Source organism: Miniopterus natalensis, chromosome 1 (genome assembly GCF_054644295.1).
Source record: "Miniopterus natalensis isolate mMinNat1 chromosome 1, mMinNat1.hap1, whole genome shotgun sequence".
Classification (NCBI taxonomy): Eukaryota; Metazoa; Chordata; class Mammalia; order Chiroptera; family Miniopteridae; genus Miniopterus; species Miniopterus natalensis.
The window spans coordinates 173,063,197-173,080,374 of NC_142081.1; the positions used below are offsets into that span (position 1 = coordinate 173,063,197).

Genomic DNA, 17,178 nt, shown 5'->3' on the forward strand with positions numbered 1-17,178 from the left:
TAAAAGGAAAGGAATCAGATGGGTTGAAACCCAGAAGGCAACATCAGGCTACAAGTGATAGAAAGTAGGAGCCAAAGCCAAGCTTAGGATTCAGTCGGTAACAGCAGTCAGAACTAAATACTCAAGTGTTGAAGGGCCAATAGTAGAGACAGGGCCTTGGACATGTAGGCAAATCCTAAACTCTGTTTATTGAAAATCACTCACTAAGAACACATAGTGGGCAAGTAGAACCTGAAGACATTTACTCACCTCAAGGATTTTTATTCATTTTTAAATCCTCACCGGAGGACATTTTTTCTATTGCTTTTCAAAGAGTGTGGGGGAGGAGGGTGTAGAGAGAGAGAGAGAAAGGGAGGGAGGAAGGGAGAGAGAGAGGAACATCAATGTGAGAGAGACACATCAATTGGTTGCCTCCTGCTTGCACCTTGACTGGGACCGGTCATTGAGCCTGCAACTGAGGTACATGCCCTTGGCTGGAATCGAACCCAGGACCCTTCAGTCTGCAGACTGTTGCTCTAACCACTGAGCAAAACTGGCTAGGGCTCACCTCAAGGATTTTAAATCTTAGTGTGTTGAGGGTGTGTGTGCATAGTTAGAAAAGTGGGTGTGGAAATAAATGGGATGTGAGAAAATAGGGGTTGGTAGTAAAGTTATTTCAATTCTTATATGAGGATATTGAGCCAGGGATAGAGAGACACTTTTTAGATAGGTAGCTGAAATTAACAACCTAATTACTGAAGTATTCCTGTATCATCCTTCAATAAGGGTTCATGGAAAGCCTATTATATATCAAGCACTCAGCATAGCTCCCAATAGGTTTTTATTATTTTAGGCCAATAGTTAGAGCTGAAAGAGAATTAAATAGATTCTATTTAAAATAATGAAAAATAATAATGTGGTGTGTTTTAAGCCATAGGAATCCAGCACTATGTTTACTAAAATGGCCTTTCAATTTATCCCTTGAACTATATGTTTTGTGATCATATTGGCCAACCCTTGATGGGCTGTTTGCCTGATTATATAGTAAATATATTGGGCAAATAAATAAAACTACGAATTCAACTCCTAGTATTTTAGATGTAACACTGGTTTGTGCTTTAACATTGTAGCCCCTGTCCCCTCCTCCCCCCCGCACACACATACACGTGGAAGGTCAGGGTAAGTGGACACTCTCCAGTGAAGGGGATGGCAGTGAGCCTTAATTCTCCCTTTTTCCAAGTCCAAAAGTAGCAGAGAAAGAAACCCTATTCTACCTCTTCCCCTAGGGGACTTGCACAACTGTGTCCCACTACCCCAGACCTTAGCCAGAGATGGTTCCCAGCACAGCCTTCAGGAAGGGAAATAACTCAATAGCTACCCTGGAAGCAAGGACAGCTGGTCACCCAGACATAAACAGTGAAATGAAAGGTTCCAAGAATTCACACAGTGATAATTGGTCAGTGGGCCATCAGTTCTAAGCAGATTGGGTAGTTCATTCAATGAAAATAATCAGTGAGATGGAAAGGATTGGGGTAGTAGTTCTCGACTATGGATACACATTAGGATCATCCGGGAGCTTTACAAACATGCAGGTATTAGTAGACTCACCCCAGAGATTCTGATTTAATTGGTCTGAAGTACCTGAAAGCCTGGATTTCTTAAATCTTCCTAGGTGATTCTATTGTTTAGCCAATGTTACGAACTAGTAGGTAGGGAAACAAGCATATTGATACAGTGATGACTGAGTTATTTAGTAGTATATCTTAAAAGCCCTAAAAATGTACACTTCACTTCATCCAGTTATGGAAAAACAACATAAAAACATAAACATGTATATATGTGTCTATGCATTGAAAAACGAGATTGGAAGAATAGGTACTAACAGATTCGCAGGAGTCTTCTTTGGGGGTAGAGTTATGGGTTATTATTTTTTTCTATATTTTCAAAAATCATAGGTATCTGTCATGTTCTGAACCACGTATGAAAGGTGGGGAATACAAACGAAATGGGGAGTTTGCAGTCTAGTTGAAAAGACCCATCCAATGTCCATCAGCACCCCATGTCCCTATGTAATGAAACTGAGCCCTGGGAAAATCAAGCATAGTTCACTGTGCTTGCTTGTCTTCTGTCTTATTTCTGTGCTACATTGCTCACCATGAGAGGGCCGAGTCTTAGGAGCACCTAGCCGTGTGCCTTACATTTGGTAGACTTTAGTAGTCATTCAAATATTTGTGGAACAAATGGATGCATGAGCTCAGAGAAAAGAAAGATTACTGTGAAACTTCGGTAGAGATAGTGAGATCAGAGGCCAGCTTTGGATAAAATGGGCTGGATTTGTTCAAACAGCAGCCACTCCACGTGAGAGGCCAGCTTGGACAAGAACTGTGGTGGAGGGAGGTGGGTGTGATGTGAGGAGGGGCAGTTTGTAGATGTGCTCAACTGCAAAAAGCCTTGCCTAGTGCAGTGACTAGTGTTTTCCAAAGCAAAGAAGTTGAGCAGAGCAATAGCCAGAAAGTAGGCTTGGCAGAAAAAAGGGAGAAAGAAGAGATTTTCAATTATCCCATAAGTGAGTAACAGTCAGCATTTCCTGCAAATAGAAGAATTCACTCCCTCCCCCATTTGCATGACACCATTCTGGGGAAATTAAATATTCACAGAAGGAGTAAGGTTAAATGAGGAAGCTTATTTAACAAATAGAAACAGGATGGAAAAATAGGATTTTTGTTTGTTTTATGCACAAAGACTTGGCATAAAAGAGTCAAGTATCTCCACATGACACATTCTCAAACTGAGTGAGGAAGAACACACTTTCTCAGTATCTGAGCATGAGTAGTGGACCCAGGAGGGCTCAGGATACCCAGCTCAGAAAAGGCTTGGAGAAACCCAAGCATTTCATAGTTATCCTGAAAGCTGGGTGGAATGCACTCTGAAGAATGAAGGAAATGCTTTACAGTGCCGTCTGGGAGTGATTTCTACCCACATGCCATACCATCCCCCCCCCCCCCCATCACCACACTGAACTTGAGAACCTCTGGACAGCCCCTCGGGTGTGCAGACTTCACAAAAACTCAAGGCCCTCAAATAAGACGCATCCCAGGCGGCCAGAAAGCTAGGCTGCTGCTTTCAAAGCCATTCAGAAAACCTCACGGGGCAGCCGGTTCCGATACTTAGAAACCCTCACCGCCACGCAGCCCACCCTGCCCCAGTTTCCCTCAAAACATTTCCTAGTCAGCCCTGAAATAGAAAGTACAGTTGATCCATAGCCCGGCTTCTCGAAAATGAGAAGCTAGACTTTGGTTATTTCCAAGTGCTTTAAACAGTAAAGACGATAATTCTGAATGGAAACCAAGAATTGCAGGGACCGAATGTTAACCAACAAGAAGATGCTCTCTCCCCGCAACCACCACCATGGCCATGACCACCACACATACCCCCTAATTCATGAGCAGTTGAAGAGAAACTAAAATCATCTGGAGTAAGAATTGTCTGCTCTCCCTCCTCCAAGTGCCCAGGGAAAAAACTTCGTGACTCCAGAGACACTAGGGACTCAGAGTGGGTAAGCTATGCTGACGTCTCTGTGAAGAATTGACCTGGCATGTGGACCGGGCTGAGCCCTCAGCCGTCCCTCATTAACTGCTGTCAGTTTCACATCTGGTTTCAGGGCCGGAATCCTTAGGTGTCACCCCAGGGAGCAGCGCTGCTATTTATCAGGCCCTCCTGCTATCAGCTGGGCTCTTCCTAACGAAATAGCACAGTGGATTCCTCTGGCTGCTGGGGAGCCCTGGGGTTTCATGCTGTTTGGACCTGTAAGGGCTGCCTGGAGGGATGTGCTGATGCAGCAGTTTGGGGGTGGCCTTTTGGACGCCCTTCTGAAAGGCTGTCATGTGAGCACAGGCTGGGAGGACCTGAAACCACAAACGCCCCACCCAACTCACTTCTGTTTCTATGAAATCTTTGGGCAAAACATAGGAAAAGGAAAAAAATGTAACAGAATACCATGGAGAAGAGCGTTTTATTTAGAGTTGCAACTCTGACTTTAAGCTCTGTCTCTGCCACTTATGTGGCAATCAGCTCCTCCTGGTTTGACTGGGACTGGCCCAGTTTTGAAACTGAAAATCCCACATCCCGACCCCAGTCAACCCTAGGCAAACGGGTGGTTGGTCACCCTAGATACTGTGTGTCCCCGGGCACGTGAACCTTCCTATTACATTCCCACGTCTGCAAAATGGGAATAATAATCACGTCTACGTCATTAGGTTCCCGTGAGGATTAAGTGAATACAGTGCTTAGAACCGCCTGACCCATGTTAAGAACTATGCGTGTTGGTTATTAATATTATAAGGCACCCTGACAGTTATACATAGGGTTTAAATCAACAACAAAATCCCAGACAGAGGTATGATCCACTTTCAGCTCCTTTGCTTTAGTGCTGTGTCATCTTGGATAAATTACTTAGCCACTCTGAGCATCGTTTCCCTCTTCTGTAAAACGGAGATAATATAACCCAGCTGGGGCAGAGTTTGACAGGATAAACCCCACTGCTATGCCTGGTGATAAAGACCAAGCACAGAACAAAGGACAGCTCAAGTGGCTTCTCTCATGCCTTCTGATCAACAGGAGAGGAGGTGTGCTCCTCGCCAGGGTGGGATGGATAGGGGGGCCTCCTTTCCCCTGGTAAGTCCCTCTTCACCGCAATTGCTGTGTATTTATACTGTGAGTTTGAATTTGAACGCCTGGACAGAGGGGCTCCCTCTAGAGGAGGAATAAGTCCCCACACACCCAGACGGAATCATTTTACGCTTCTGCCTCCCGGGATGGTTGGGGCCTCACCCATTCTCAGGGATAATCAGGTCATTTTCAGAGAGGAATAATGGCGGGAAGATACCAGCCCCTGGGCATGTGAGGGCCACTGCAGCTGCCTCCCTCATCCACCTGTGCGCCAAGCACGCCACACGGACAGCGGCCCTGCTGCCAGAGGCGAAGGCCGCGGAAGCTCGGCAGCCTGAAGGCGCCACTGACTTCATGAGAACAGGCCACACTCGCCAGCCATGCTGTTTACAGTCCTCAGAGCAGCCACTAAGCTGGCAGTGAAAAATATTTGTAGTAAAGAATATAAGGTTATAAGTAATTTTTTTTAAATTTATTTATTCTTTTTTTCCTTGCCTCTCACATTGCAATTACCTCTGAATCATCAGCCACCAGGGTGCATCACTTCCTGAGGTTCACACCTCAACTAAAAGTGTCTGCCTTAGATTCAAATCCCAGCCCCTCCACTTACCAGCTGTGTGACCTTGGGAAAGTTACTTAATCCCTCTGTGCCTTAATTTCTCATTAGCAAAATGGTAATGGGGGTCTTCCTCATTGGGATGATGTGAGGACTGCATGGGTTAATATGAGCAAAGCATGTAGAATAGTGTCTGGTCCAGAGTAACTGTACTGTGTTGGCTGTAATTGTACATTGTTATTAATTTGAGTTGACATTTGAAGGGTGAAAGGATGTAGCCACGGATCAGATCGTCTTACAGGCTTAGCTCTATAAACTAATAGAAAACATAGGAAAGGAGAGGCATTAACATTAGGTAAAAGAATATCCACTTCTTCCCTGCCTTTCCCCCCAGAATGAAAATTGACATAGTGCAGATGGGCCAAACGTTTCTTATGCCTGTACAGCACGATTGATCTACTCCATGGGAACATGTTGGCATATCTGGTAAACTGAGTCAAGTGTGTGTGCTTAGGTTGGCATTGGACAGTTTGTTTCCTGAGCCGATTCTACTTTAAGAGCACCCTGCACGTCTCCCCACTCCACCCTGCTCAAGTCAAGAGTCGGGGGTTCCAGATGCCCAAAGCTTGGCCTGCGTTTTCATGTTTTTCCCAGTTTGTCTTGAATTTTCTCTTTCTGGTATTCATTAACAAGTGAGGCAGGGGTGGTTGGAATTGCTGGGGACATTTTCCCCAGCGGTTTGGAAGCAGAAGATAGGGGCTAATGAGAGGAAGGAGTGTGTGGTTGGTGGTGATGTAAGAAGTCCTTGGACTCTCCTGGGTGAAGGCCTTTAGGGCTCAAGTTCATACTCAAGAACCTCAACTGACTCCCAGAGGGTGGGCTTGCCCAAGCTATGACCTCTTTTACTCACTAACTGATGTTTACTTCACCCATGACTACACAAAAGTGCTAATGATTTTTTTCACATATGGTTTCTGCTAGCTAAGTGAGTGGCCCTGTAATCTGACCTTCGGGAATATGGGTTTTAACTTGGGGAGAAAAAGTAATCCAAATAAAGAATATAATGGCTGTACCTAATGTTCTTAGACCAGAAGCTGTAGGTACAGCAAGCGAGATGTAGAAAATAATGATCCAATCAGATCTCAGAAAGTTCCTAAAATGGGTCCTGTATTCAGGACCAGGCTGCCTGAAAACCAGAGGAGTAGTATTAATAGACGTTGTATTGCTGTTACTTGAGTCTTTTCCAAGTAACATGATCAGGACTTAATTAGCAAGCCTGGGTCCTGCTCGAGGGTGGGCTCAGGGAGCTCAAATGGGACTGTTTTGGAAGATGATGACTGATGCATTTATTTTTAAATTATACACAATAAAGATTTCTAGTGCTTTGCATTAAAAGGGTCATGAAATATTAGTGATGTATTTAAAAGATATAGCCTGCCTTCTTCCAAAACAAGAATCAAGGCCACCTGCAATGATTAAAACATATCTGGGCCAGCACAATTAAAAGTATAAACAGAAAACATCTAATAAAAGGAGCAAGAAAAACATAGCGGCTCCCCCAGTCTCTCAGGCTGCTCTGATACACGCAGCTGACTCCACGCCCATGAGCGCTGTATGCACACTTACTCTTAGGGAAGCTATATTTTATTGGGGGATTGGCAGAGATAGTTATTTAAAAGAGAAGCAGATAAACGTACAGAATGACTTCCAAACAATTAAGCACTAAGGAAATGACAGAGATGACTGGTAGCCTGGGAGTGATGGTCCACTTTAGACTGATGGTTACAGAATCTATGTGAGGAGGTGACTCTGAGCCTTCCTGCTCCCGCTGACCCTCTCCTGTGTTGGCATTAGACTTCTCAATGCCCGCTTGTCTCTGGCCCCCAAGGGCATGGCTTAGCCCTACCAAACCCTAGCAGTGGGTAATGGACTAGTGGTCAGGTGTCCTGGGTTTTATCCCCAGCACCATCCCCAGCATTTCTCTTCCTCTTTGGTCTCACTTTAGTTCTGTTCTTTACCTGTCAGTATCACTTGGACAAAGTCTGAACTGAATCCAGCATTTCTGGCAACTACCATACACTTGCATCCTTGGGGCCTTTGAATGTGGCCTTCACACCTAGTCTGCTAGACCAGTGTCACTCGTTTTCCTAGACTCATGCTCAGATGTCATCTCTTCTGAGAAGCCTTCCCTGATTACCCCGGGCAGAGTAAAGAGGGACTCCTCCCTCTGAGCTCTCCCAACACTTGACTCATACCTCTGACTCTCTGATAATGTGGCATGGTGGTTTTTCTGTTTTCACGTCATTGTATTCAAGTGCAAACACTTGTATTTTTCTTTGCACCCACAGTATCTAACATTATGCCTAATGTATAATAATTACGCTAGTCACTGCTTATTGAGTTACTATTATATTCCAGATAGTTAGGCATTTTGCATGAATCTTTAAACCTCAGTAAATAAACATTATTCACCCATTTTACATCTTGGAAACAAGGGTCAGAGGAATTAAGGAACTTGTTCAGATTTCAGACCTCAAAGGTGGCTGACCTAGGACTCACACCAGGTGTTTTAAATTTGAAAGTCTGTGCCTTTTCTACTTTGCTGCTCCATCTTTCTTAGGAGGTCCTCTCTTAAGTGTTCACTGATGGAAAAATGTATTTCAAAATCACTCTTAAAAGATTGCTGGACCAGTATAATCTAGCAAAAGCAGGTATATGGTAATCATTACTTTTTGTTTTACTACATGCATAATAGTTTTAAAACACAGGTCAAATAAAATCCTGTTAAGTTATTAGGGAAATAGGTGGAAAAAGAAAGAGAAATTGAAAGAAGTCTTCCTTTCCCTCTTTCATCTGTCTCATCTTGAGTCAGGGTGCAGGGAAATGAAAAGGAAAACCCTGAGCTTGGTGAGGGAGAAGGGAGGCTGGCACCAGCAGCACAATCAGCCGCAGCAATTACATGCAATTACATGTTATCAGGACCTTGTCCATGAATCCATCAATTCCCAACTTCGTAATTTCAACAAACAGAACACCAACAAGGTGGCTGCTGGTTAGTTCAGTTTAACACGTTTGTTGAGTGCCTGCCCTAGGGGATCTGTGATATGCAAGCTCTGTGACAGGTACCCAGGTAAGCATCTGGAGAAAAATTATTCTAGACAAGATCAGAATACAAACAGGAACTTGCTGGGCAACCATGAAGACCAGCAGGGGCTGAATGAGCGAGGCATGGAGATGAGAGCAGAGGCAGAGGTAACAGAGGACAGAAAGTATAGGGCCTTGTAAGGATCGTATGGCTTTAGTAAAATGATGACCAATTTTGGTGTTAAGTTTTATAAGTTCTTTATAAATTTTGGCTGCTCTGTTGAGAATAGATGGGGAAGGGGAGAGACTATAGAAACAGGAAAACCTCCCAGGAGGCTATTGCAATCATCCAGACATGGATGATGGTAGCTTGGACCAAGATGGTGGCAGCAGAAGTGATGAGAAGTAGTTGAATCCTGGACAGATCTGCTGGATTGTATTTGGGGTTGGGGGGGGGGGGGAGGCGAGAAAAGGAAGCAGGGATGACTCCGAGGTTTTGGCCTGAATGGCAGGGCAGATGTGAGGTGCTATTTAATGGAACGAGGAAGATGCGGGATGAGCTGGTTTGGCAGGGCAGGGTAGGGTGTTTGGAGATGTGAGGCTCGAGATGCCTATGGGACATGTAGGTGAAGACATGGGGTGAGCAGTTTGATATATGAGCCTGGAGTGCAGGGGAGGCTCTGGGCTGAAGGCCAGGCCCTGGGAGGGGAGGATGCGTGGAACCCCCCAGCTCTGCTCTGTGAACCTGGACAGAGCTTTCTCCCTTCTAGCTTTCATATCTTCATCTGTGAAGTGGAGGTGGTTTAACAAATATGATAGGCTAGTTAAGAGGGTAAAAGAAGGCCACAAATGTAAAGCATAACACACAGCACATAGTAGAGCAATAGATGTCAGCTCTCCTCTTCCCAACACCCTTCTGGGCTGTGGACTGTAGTGATGGAGGCATGTATTACAGACCTGTAGTGAGGCCATGATCAACACAGATCGAGAAAGTCCTGGAACATCAGCAGTAAAAAGAAGCTGTGTTGGAGTGGTCAGGGTTGGGTGGGGGGATGGGGAGGAAGACTGGGAGCAGGGAGATAGGCTAGGTAGGATGTATGGCAAAGCCATGGAGGTGTGGTGTCAGGGGGGTGAGAGTGGTAGCCCTGGAGAAGGGAGTTGGGAGCTGAGATTCATGACTAAGGCCCACCCTGAGCCTCTGGGGGTCACTAGCACCATGACAAAGACTTTGTGAGCTGGAGCACAGTGGTTCCTGAGGCTCCAGAGGCCTGTCTCCCAATTTTCTTGCTCAAGGACACAAAGGAGAGCCTGTTGCTCTCTCACAGCAACCATCCCCTCTCCTGCAGCAGTTTCCCAGCCTGGCCCCTGGGTACCCACTTTGAGCAAAGCTTGAGTCACTCATTCTGTTCAGCAGAGCAGCTGAAGCCATTGGCAGGGAAACTTGCTTCCTCTAGAGCCCCTACTCTTGATTCTATTAGGGCTGGATGTCTTCCTGTCCCACTATATAATAGCTTCGGGCAAGTGATCAGCTCTCCCAAGAGTGAAGGAGAAACAGTTGACAATTCAGTCTTATTCTCCAACTTGGATCAGAAATGGGGCTGGGGCAAATAAGAGAGGACCCCCTTTCAGATCATTCCCCCTATGCGTGCGCGCACACCCACCCTCACACAAGTGGGGAGGGAGGGAGCAGGGGGAAGAGCGAGGGGATGCTAGTGTTGCTTCCTGGGGGACTGAAAAGAGAGATCAGCCTGACTCACCCACGCTGGCGGTTTTATTTTATTCCCAGAAGTTGCAATTTGTCATCCCTCGAGATAGATCTGGCCTACAGATGTGTTTTGTTTGGCCAACATGATGGTCTTAAATTTTTTGAATTTGTTGCCAACTTTTAAAATCAAGAGATTTCACATTAAAAACTGGATTTCAGCTTCCAAATTGCTCATTTCAGCAACACTGGGTTGATCTTTTTAAAATTTTTTATTTTATTTTATTTTTTTGCTTAAGTCCTTCAACTTTTTCACTCAGCTCCTCAACCCCTGTCCTCTCTGACAACTGCCAGTCCACTCTGTATCTATGAGTCTGTTTCTATTTTGTTTGTTAATTTTTTTTTGTTCGTTAGATTCCACATATAAGTGAAATCATACGATACTTGTCTTTCTCTGACTGGCTTATTTCACTTAGCATAATGCTCCCCAGGTCCATCTATGCTGTAGCAAGGGTAAGGTTTCCCTTTTTTTTTTTTTTTAATGGCTGAATAGTATTCAGTTGTGTAAATGTCCCACAGCTTTTTATCCACTCATCTACTGATGGGCACTTGGGCTGCTTCCAAATCTTGGCTACTGTAAATAATGCTGCAGTGAACATAGGTGTACATACATTCTTTCGAATTAGTGTTCTGGGTTTCTTTGGACATATTCCCAGAAGTGGAATCGCTGGGTCATAAGGCAGCTCCATTTTTAACTTTTTGAGGAGCCTCCATACTGCTTTCCACAGTGACTGTACCAGTCTGCATTCCCACCAAGAGTGCATGAGGGTTTCCTTTCCTCTGCATCTTTATTGTATGTTGATTTGTTGATGGCAGCCATTCTAACAGTTATGAGGTGCTATCTCATTGTGGTTTTAATTTGCATGTCTCTGATTAGTGACACTGAGCATCTTTTCATATGTCTATTGCCCATCTGTATGTCCTCTTTGGAGAAGTGTCCATTAGGTCCTTTGCCCATTTTTTAATTGTATTGTTTTTTTGGTGTTAAGTTTTATAAGTTCTTTATAAATTTTGAATATGAACTCCTTATCAGATGTATCATTGGTAAATATGTTCTCCCAATCCGTGGGTTGTCTTTTCATTTTATTGATGGTTTTCTTTGCTGTGCAACAACTTTTTAGTTTGATACAGCTCTAACAGTTTTTTGTTGGAGTCCTTAGGGTTTTCTATATATAATATTATGTCATCTGCAAATCATGACAGTTTTACTTCTTGCTTTCTAATTTAGATGTCTTTTATTTCTTTTCTTTCCTTTTTTGCCTAATTGCGGCTAAGCTGGTCTTCTTGAGGCGATGCTCAGGAAAGTCTGTAGGTTGTAGAGGCTGCTGCACTCTTGAAACATTGCTCACCATGGTCCTCCCTTCCCAGCCCCACCGCCCTCATTTCCCCACCTGACTAGCATATGAGTTTGCAAGCCTCACTTCAAGTAGGATCAGACTGGGCAATTAATGAACTCAACATGAGGAGCAGACTCGATGTTTACCTAATTCAGAAGTGAACCGAGAGAAAGAATGTGAGGAGAGTTAGATCAAAGAGAGGTTGTGCAGTTACCCAGACTGTTATGATGAGGGTATTGAGGCTCGCTTTCTTGGGGACAACTTTTATTCTTCTGTCATAGTGGATAACTCACTGTCAGAAAGCAGCCTTCCCCTGCAAGCCAGCTTGTGTTGCCCGATTGGCTGGACTCAGCAGAGGACACCCCATCAGTGCCTCTGTGAACTATGCCTGGGGTCCAGCCTGCTTCAGGTCAACTCCTGTTAATAGTGAACTCATGGACTCAGGAATTTTTACAAGAAGGGGGTTCCTTTTCTCTTCTTGCTCCTCACCCTTGCAAAAAGGGCAAAAATTCTACAGTGTACTCAGTGTCAGCATTTTTGTATTAAGACTGGCTTGCCTCTGCTCACTTTGATATGGGAGCTCGGGATCCCAACTCCATTATCAACAACGGCAAAAAATAAAATGACTTTCAGAGTCGCTGTGTTGAACAGACAGCAAATCAGAAGTGCATGGTTTGTTTGAAAAATGGTTTTCTACGTTCCTTATGCTCATCCTTCAAGTTCATGGCCATCGCCCATCACCACCTGAGAGTACTTAGCGCTCAGGATAACTTAAAGGGAGAATAAATCCTGCTTGCTTTGAACACAACCCAGGGCTCACTGTATGTTCCTGTACTGGCCAATGCTAGTCAGCTCTTCCCGTCCTCCCCTCTTTTGTGCTTGTAAATCAAGAGGCCCCCCTATTAGTCAATACAAGAGAGATAATTACGATGTACAAGCTGCTACTTTCATAGATCACTCCGTGCCTCAGATTCTAGCTACGCCAAGAAACTGGAGCAAGCAGCATTACACAAGTATGAGTTGCTTTAGCAGAAACTTTTTACCAAGGCTTACGGAGCCAGAACAGTTAAGTCTAGATTCTGTGCCCTCTCCAGCCTTTGTAAGGGTAGCTGTGATCTGAGGCCATGGGGAAGGCTCACTTACCCATTTTATGAGGTTTTCCTTTCCTGGACTCAAATGTGTCTTTGGAACTTCAAGGATTTGAAACAGCAATGGTTTATTAATGGTATGGCCTTGGAATACTCTTAAATACTTTAACCTTCCTCATGAATGAGGCAGCAGAATTAGAGGCCACTTTTTTCCACTGGGTTGTGCTATGTCCCCCTCCTGCCCCCACCCCACACCCCAAAAGCTATGATCTGTGCCTTTGCCAGCCATTTGTTCAACTGGAAAATTCATTTCCTGCTCTGGCAGGGCACATGGTTAAGGGCAAGGGCATTGCTACCCCCAAGAAAAGAGACTCTTCTTCCCAGGCCAACTAAAGTCTAGGAACTTCCTTCCCATGCACTGCTAACCAAATGCTGCTGGCTGGCAGGGAAGTGTTCCACTCCTGTCTTTATGACTTTGGAATTGCTCAAATGCACACTGGCTTTTATTTTTTCCATCATACAGTGTTTCTTCCAATTTTTGAGTTTCCCATATCAACCACTTTGCTATTTTTAAGCAGAACAATTCCAAGCCAGAGCATCTCATCTGAACAGTAAAGCTTCATCTGTTCAAACAGGGAGCTTGACTGCTTTCAGTGAGGGAAAGACTAGCATTAGAAGCTGGAGGCCTGTTTCATCTTCTTTAAGATAAGGGTGTAGGGTTATATAATCAAAGTCCCTTTCTACTAATAGTAAAACCACATTACATCAAATCTAAGATGTCACTGATTATAAGAAACATTATATTTCATATACCAACATGAAAAGAAAATTTAAAAATCTGCCACTGTTTGAATTATCTCAAAATACCTTCACAGATACCCCTGCAATGTGTAGATTAGTCACATCAGACACTTGGAGTTTTGAAAGCCATTCAGACGAATTGGTGACTTCTCCTGCCCTCTAGTTGTGTTGTTTGGCATAAAATAGATCAATCCTTTTGAATGATCTCAGTAACAAAATATAACACCACTTTTCATCTCCTTGGGGGGTATCTTTCTTTCTAAGCAAATAAAGCATTCGCTTGTCTCCTGGCAAGAAAATGTAGACTTTCTGTCCTCCTAACAATTAATATTTGCTTCATGGATACCAAATTTACATGCCACTGCTGTTTTTCAGACTTCCTATATGTATCTTAACTTTTTATTTCAACACTGAATCATAATATAATCTCTTCTAAAACATTTAATGATGATTAAACTCAGTGAGAGTGGATGTGACTCAATAGGAGTGACAAGATGGACAGCTGTGGCCGTGATTGCGATGCTCAGGTGGTGGCATCGTCATCATGACTTCAGCTTGCAACAGAAGCTGTATGACCCATCAGTCACCCATGCATCCTAATCTCAGAGATGTGAAAGTGTGAAAAAAAGAGCATCTTAGAAGGGATAAATTATGGAAGTAGCTACTACAATCTATTGAGAACTTACTATTTATCTGCAGGTACTAAACTCTTGACAGGACTTAATTTCAGCCAGACCTCACAGCATCCCAAGATGTATGCGCAGATCAGAAAGTTTAACAAGGAACCTTGTTCACACAGCTCAGTAAACTTTCAAGCAAGGACACTGATCCAGACAATAGGCCCTCTATCCACCGGCTATGTGGTTCTGTGGGTCGTATAAATCCTGTGCGCATGTTGACTGCAGACTGCACTTTGATTGTGTTACTTTCAAGCATCTTTCATGAAACGTCACCCCAAGTGGACTCTCCAATGATAGCTCATCACTTCTTGTTCTTTGGGCTAAAATCAAGTGTGTAAAATGGCTCAACCATGTAAGGTTTTATGTAATGAATTGATTAAAAAATACTAATTAGCACCTCCATTATATGCAAATGGCCATTTCTTAAAGGGGCTCACCCATATAATTTCTGCCCTCACAACACCTGTGGAAGCCAGTGTTGGCTGTCTGCAACTACTTCCTTACCACAATGCAATAAAATAGTTAAATCATCACCATTTTCTGACCAAAACCCTACCTAAGAGCTGAAATGACTTGCCCAGGGGCACACGGAAATACATTCATAGTGAAATATGGACCTAGATCAGCTCAAACCCTGGTCTCCTGGCCCTGGGGAATGCTGTTTAACACGGATGGTAACTGGGTATAGATAATTACAGGTTTTTTGTGGGGTTTTTTAAAGATCATATATGTTGTTTTACTCTCCCAATGTTAGAAGACATGACAATGAATGAAATTTTCAGTGCATGGGAGCCCCGCCCCTTCATCCTGGCCATGCTGAGACCAGCCCAGGTGTAGAGAAGGAAAGCTAGCAAGCCTGCCCCTCGAGAATAGCAATGCCGAGTAGACTCCTGTGGCCTTGTGGTGGTGGTGACACTGTGTCCACGGACAGTTAAATATGGAATCTGGGAGGAACTTCATATTTACGTTCAGTACTTTGGGAGCTAAACCCAAGAGAGAGGACTGAGAATGTGACTAAGCACTTTCGTGGTCAGAATAAACACCAGTAAGAAGGAATTACAGAGTCCAAATAGTTGAAGATCACCAGCCTCAAGCCCTCATCTGGTAGATACCATGACAACCTTCATAAATTTGCATTCCAGGGGCCAGTATAGAGGTTGCTTTAAGAGGATGCAATAAGCATCTTTCAAGAATTTTCTCGAGTTAGCAGCTCATTTCATTGGCAAGTGTATACTGAATCGGTACGTGCGAGAAGGGAGGTGGACCCCGGGGTGAGCAGATCAGGCTCTGGGAGCGGCGAGCGTGCCCGCGTAGAGGGGCGGGTTGGATGGCAGGCAAGGCCGGCGCCGGCTCTCACATGCCCTGACTCGCTTGCAGCTGCAAAGGCGCCTCCCACTACGGCCTGACCAAGGACAGGAAGAGGCGCTCCCACGACGGCTGTCCCGAGGGCTGTGCGAGCCTCACGGCGACGACACTCTGCCCAGAAGTTTCTGCAGCTGCCACCGTCGCCTTAATGACAGATGAGCCTGGCCTGGACAACCCTGCCTACGTGTCCGCGGCCGAGGATGGCCAGCCAGCAAACAGCCCATCCGGCTTTGGCCGGAGCAACCGATCGAGGGGTGAGTCCAATGGGCGGTTGTCCGGGAATGGGCTCCTTGCCTTGGGATGGCCCTCTGTGGAATATTCACTGTGGAAAGTTCTCGAAATGTTTTCTTAAAGAGAAATCATTCTGGTCATTTTGGCAGAAACCCAATGTCCAATTCTCCAAAGTGAAATAGAGCCACGAGTACCTCGGATCATTAAAAGTATGTGTAATCTGAGTTGGTGGAAGGGGCTGAAGCAAGGCCTAATGATTCATCACTCCCGCCATGTCAGTGCCTTCCCATCCGTGCTACTCAAGAAAGGAGCAATTATTATCAGTCCAGTCCAGGAAAAAAGAAAAGCAGATTTTTAAACAAGCCATACAATTTCATTGTAGAAAAACAGATAATATAACTAAGCAAATTCTATCATCCTGCCACCTCACAGTGATCGTGTTTTACTGTACTTATCTCTTTTTTTGCCAATCCTCACCTGAGGATATTTTTTCCATTGATTTTTAGAGAGAGTGAAAGGGAGGGAGGATGGGGGAGAGAGAGAGAGAGAGAAACATCAATGTGAGAGAGAGACATCAATTGGTTGTCTCCCACACATGGCCCAGGGCACTAGGAATCAAACCTGCAACCCAGGCACATGCCCTTGACTGGGAATCGAACCTGTGACCCTTTGGTGCTCAAGCCAACGCTCTAACCACTGAACCACACCAGCCAGGGCTCCTGCACATATCTTACTAGACATGTGCATAAAAGAGGATTTCTGTGACTGTAGCTACTGTTCCTTCTCTCCTTTCCTCAGCACGGCCCTTTGAGCGATCCTCTATTAGAAGCAGATCATTTAAAAAAATAAATCGAGCTTTGAGTGTTCTTCGAAGGACAAAGAGTGGAAGTGCAGTTGCCACCCAAGCTGACGAGGGCAGAGAGAATTCTGAAAACACCTCCCCTGAAGGTAAATGGACCCCCCACAGGCTGGGAATGGGCGGGCCTTCCAGAGTGACTTAACCACCACTCACTTTCTATGACAACTCTCTTCCCAAGGCTATAAAACTCTCACCTTGGCCAGCCTAGTTCTCACATAAGTGACTGCAAGCAGAAATGATTGTTCTCTTTTTATATAGGCTGAGGGAAAAGGTTAGTTAGAACCCTTACCTTCAGGTGCTAGCCTAATACATACAAAGAATAATTGTAGTTAATAAGTGAAAAACAGCTAGAACAGCGCCTGGCATGGAGTAAATGCTATGTAACTACTGGTTCTTATTACAGTGATGTTTGATATACGCTTCTGAGTGTTTTCCACGCATTCACTCATGTAATCCATGCAACAACCCTGTGAAGTAGCTGTTTGACAGATGAGGGAACTGAGGCACGGGGAGGTTATTGAGCTTGCCCAAATGACCTTGCTAAATATCGAACCCAGGTAATGTGGCTCTAGAATTGAAGCAAAGTTATTGGACCTTAGACCCTGTATGTTTTCCTGAGGAAATACTGTCCTGTTTCCTTCTTTTCATTTTATATTAGAACTTTAGGGCAGTAATAATAATAGCTTAAAAAAAATGAACTTTTCCTGCATGCCAGGTAGTGTTCTAAGTCATTTAGACATCACAACAGCACTAAGGGATTATCATGCT

At 44.5% G+C, this 17,178-nt stretch overlaps 1 protein-coding gene across 3 annotated transcripts in view; it reads left to right on the forward strand.

The window, feature by feature from the left end:
- The window catches only part of LNX1 (ligand of numb-protein X 1), an 82,818-nt gene that overhangs the window by 32,868 nt on the left and 32,772 nt on the right, over nucleotides 1-17,178 (forward strand). For all 3 annotated transcript variants that reach the window (XM_087827428.1, XM_016207080.2, XM_016207085.2), the window contains exons 2-3: nucleotides 15,333-15,574; nucleotides 16,350-16,499. In XM_087827428.1, coding sequence (XP_087683554.1) covers nucleotides 15,333-15,574; nucleotides 16,350-16,499 — 392 coding nt within the window. The remainder of the gene's footprint in view (nucleotides 1-15,332; nucleotides 15,575-16,349; nucleotides 16,500-17,178) is intronic.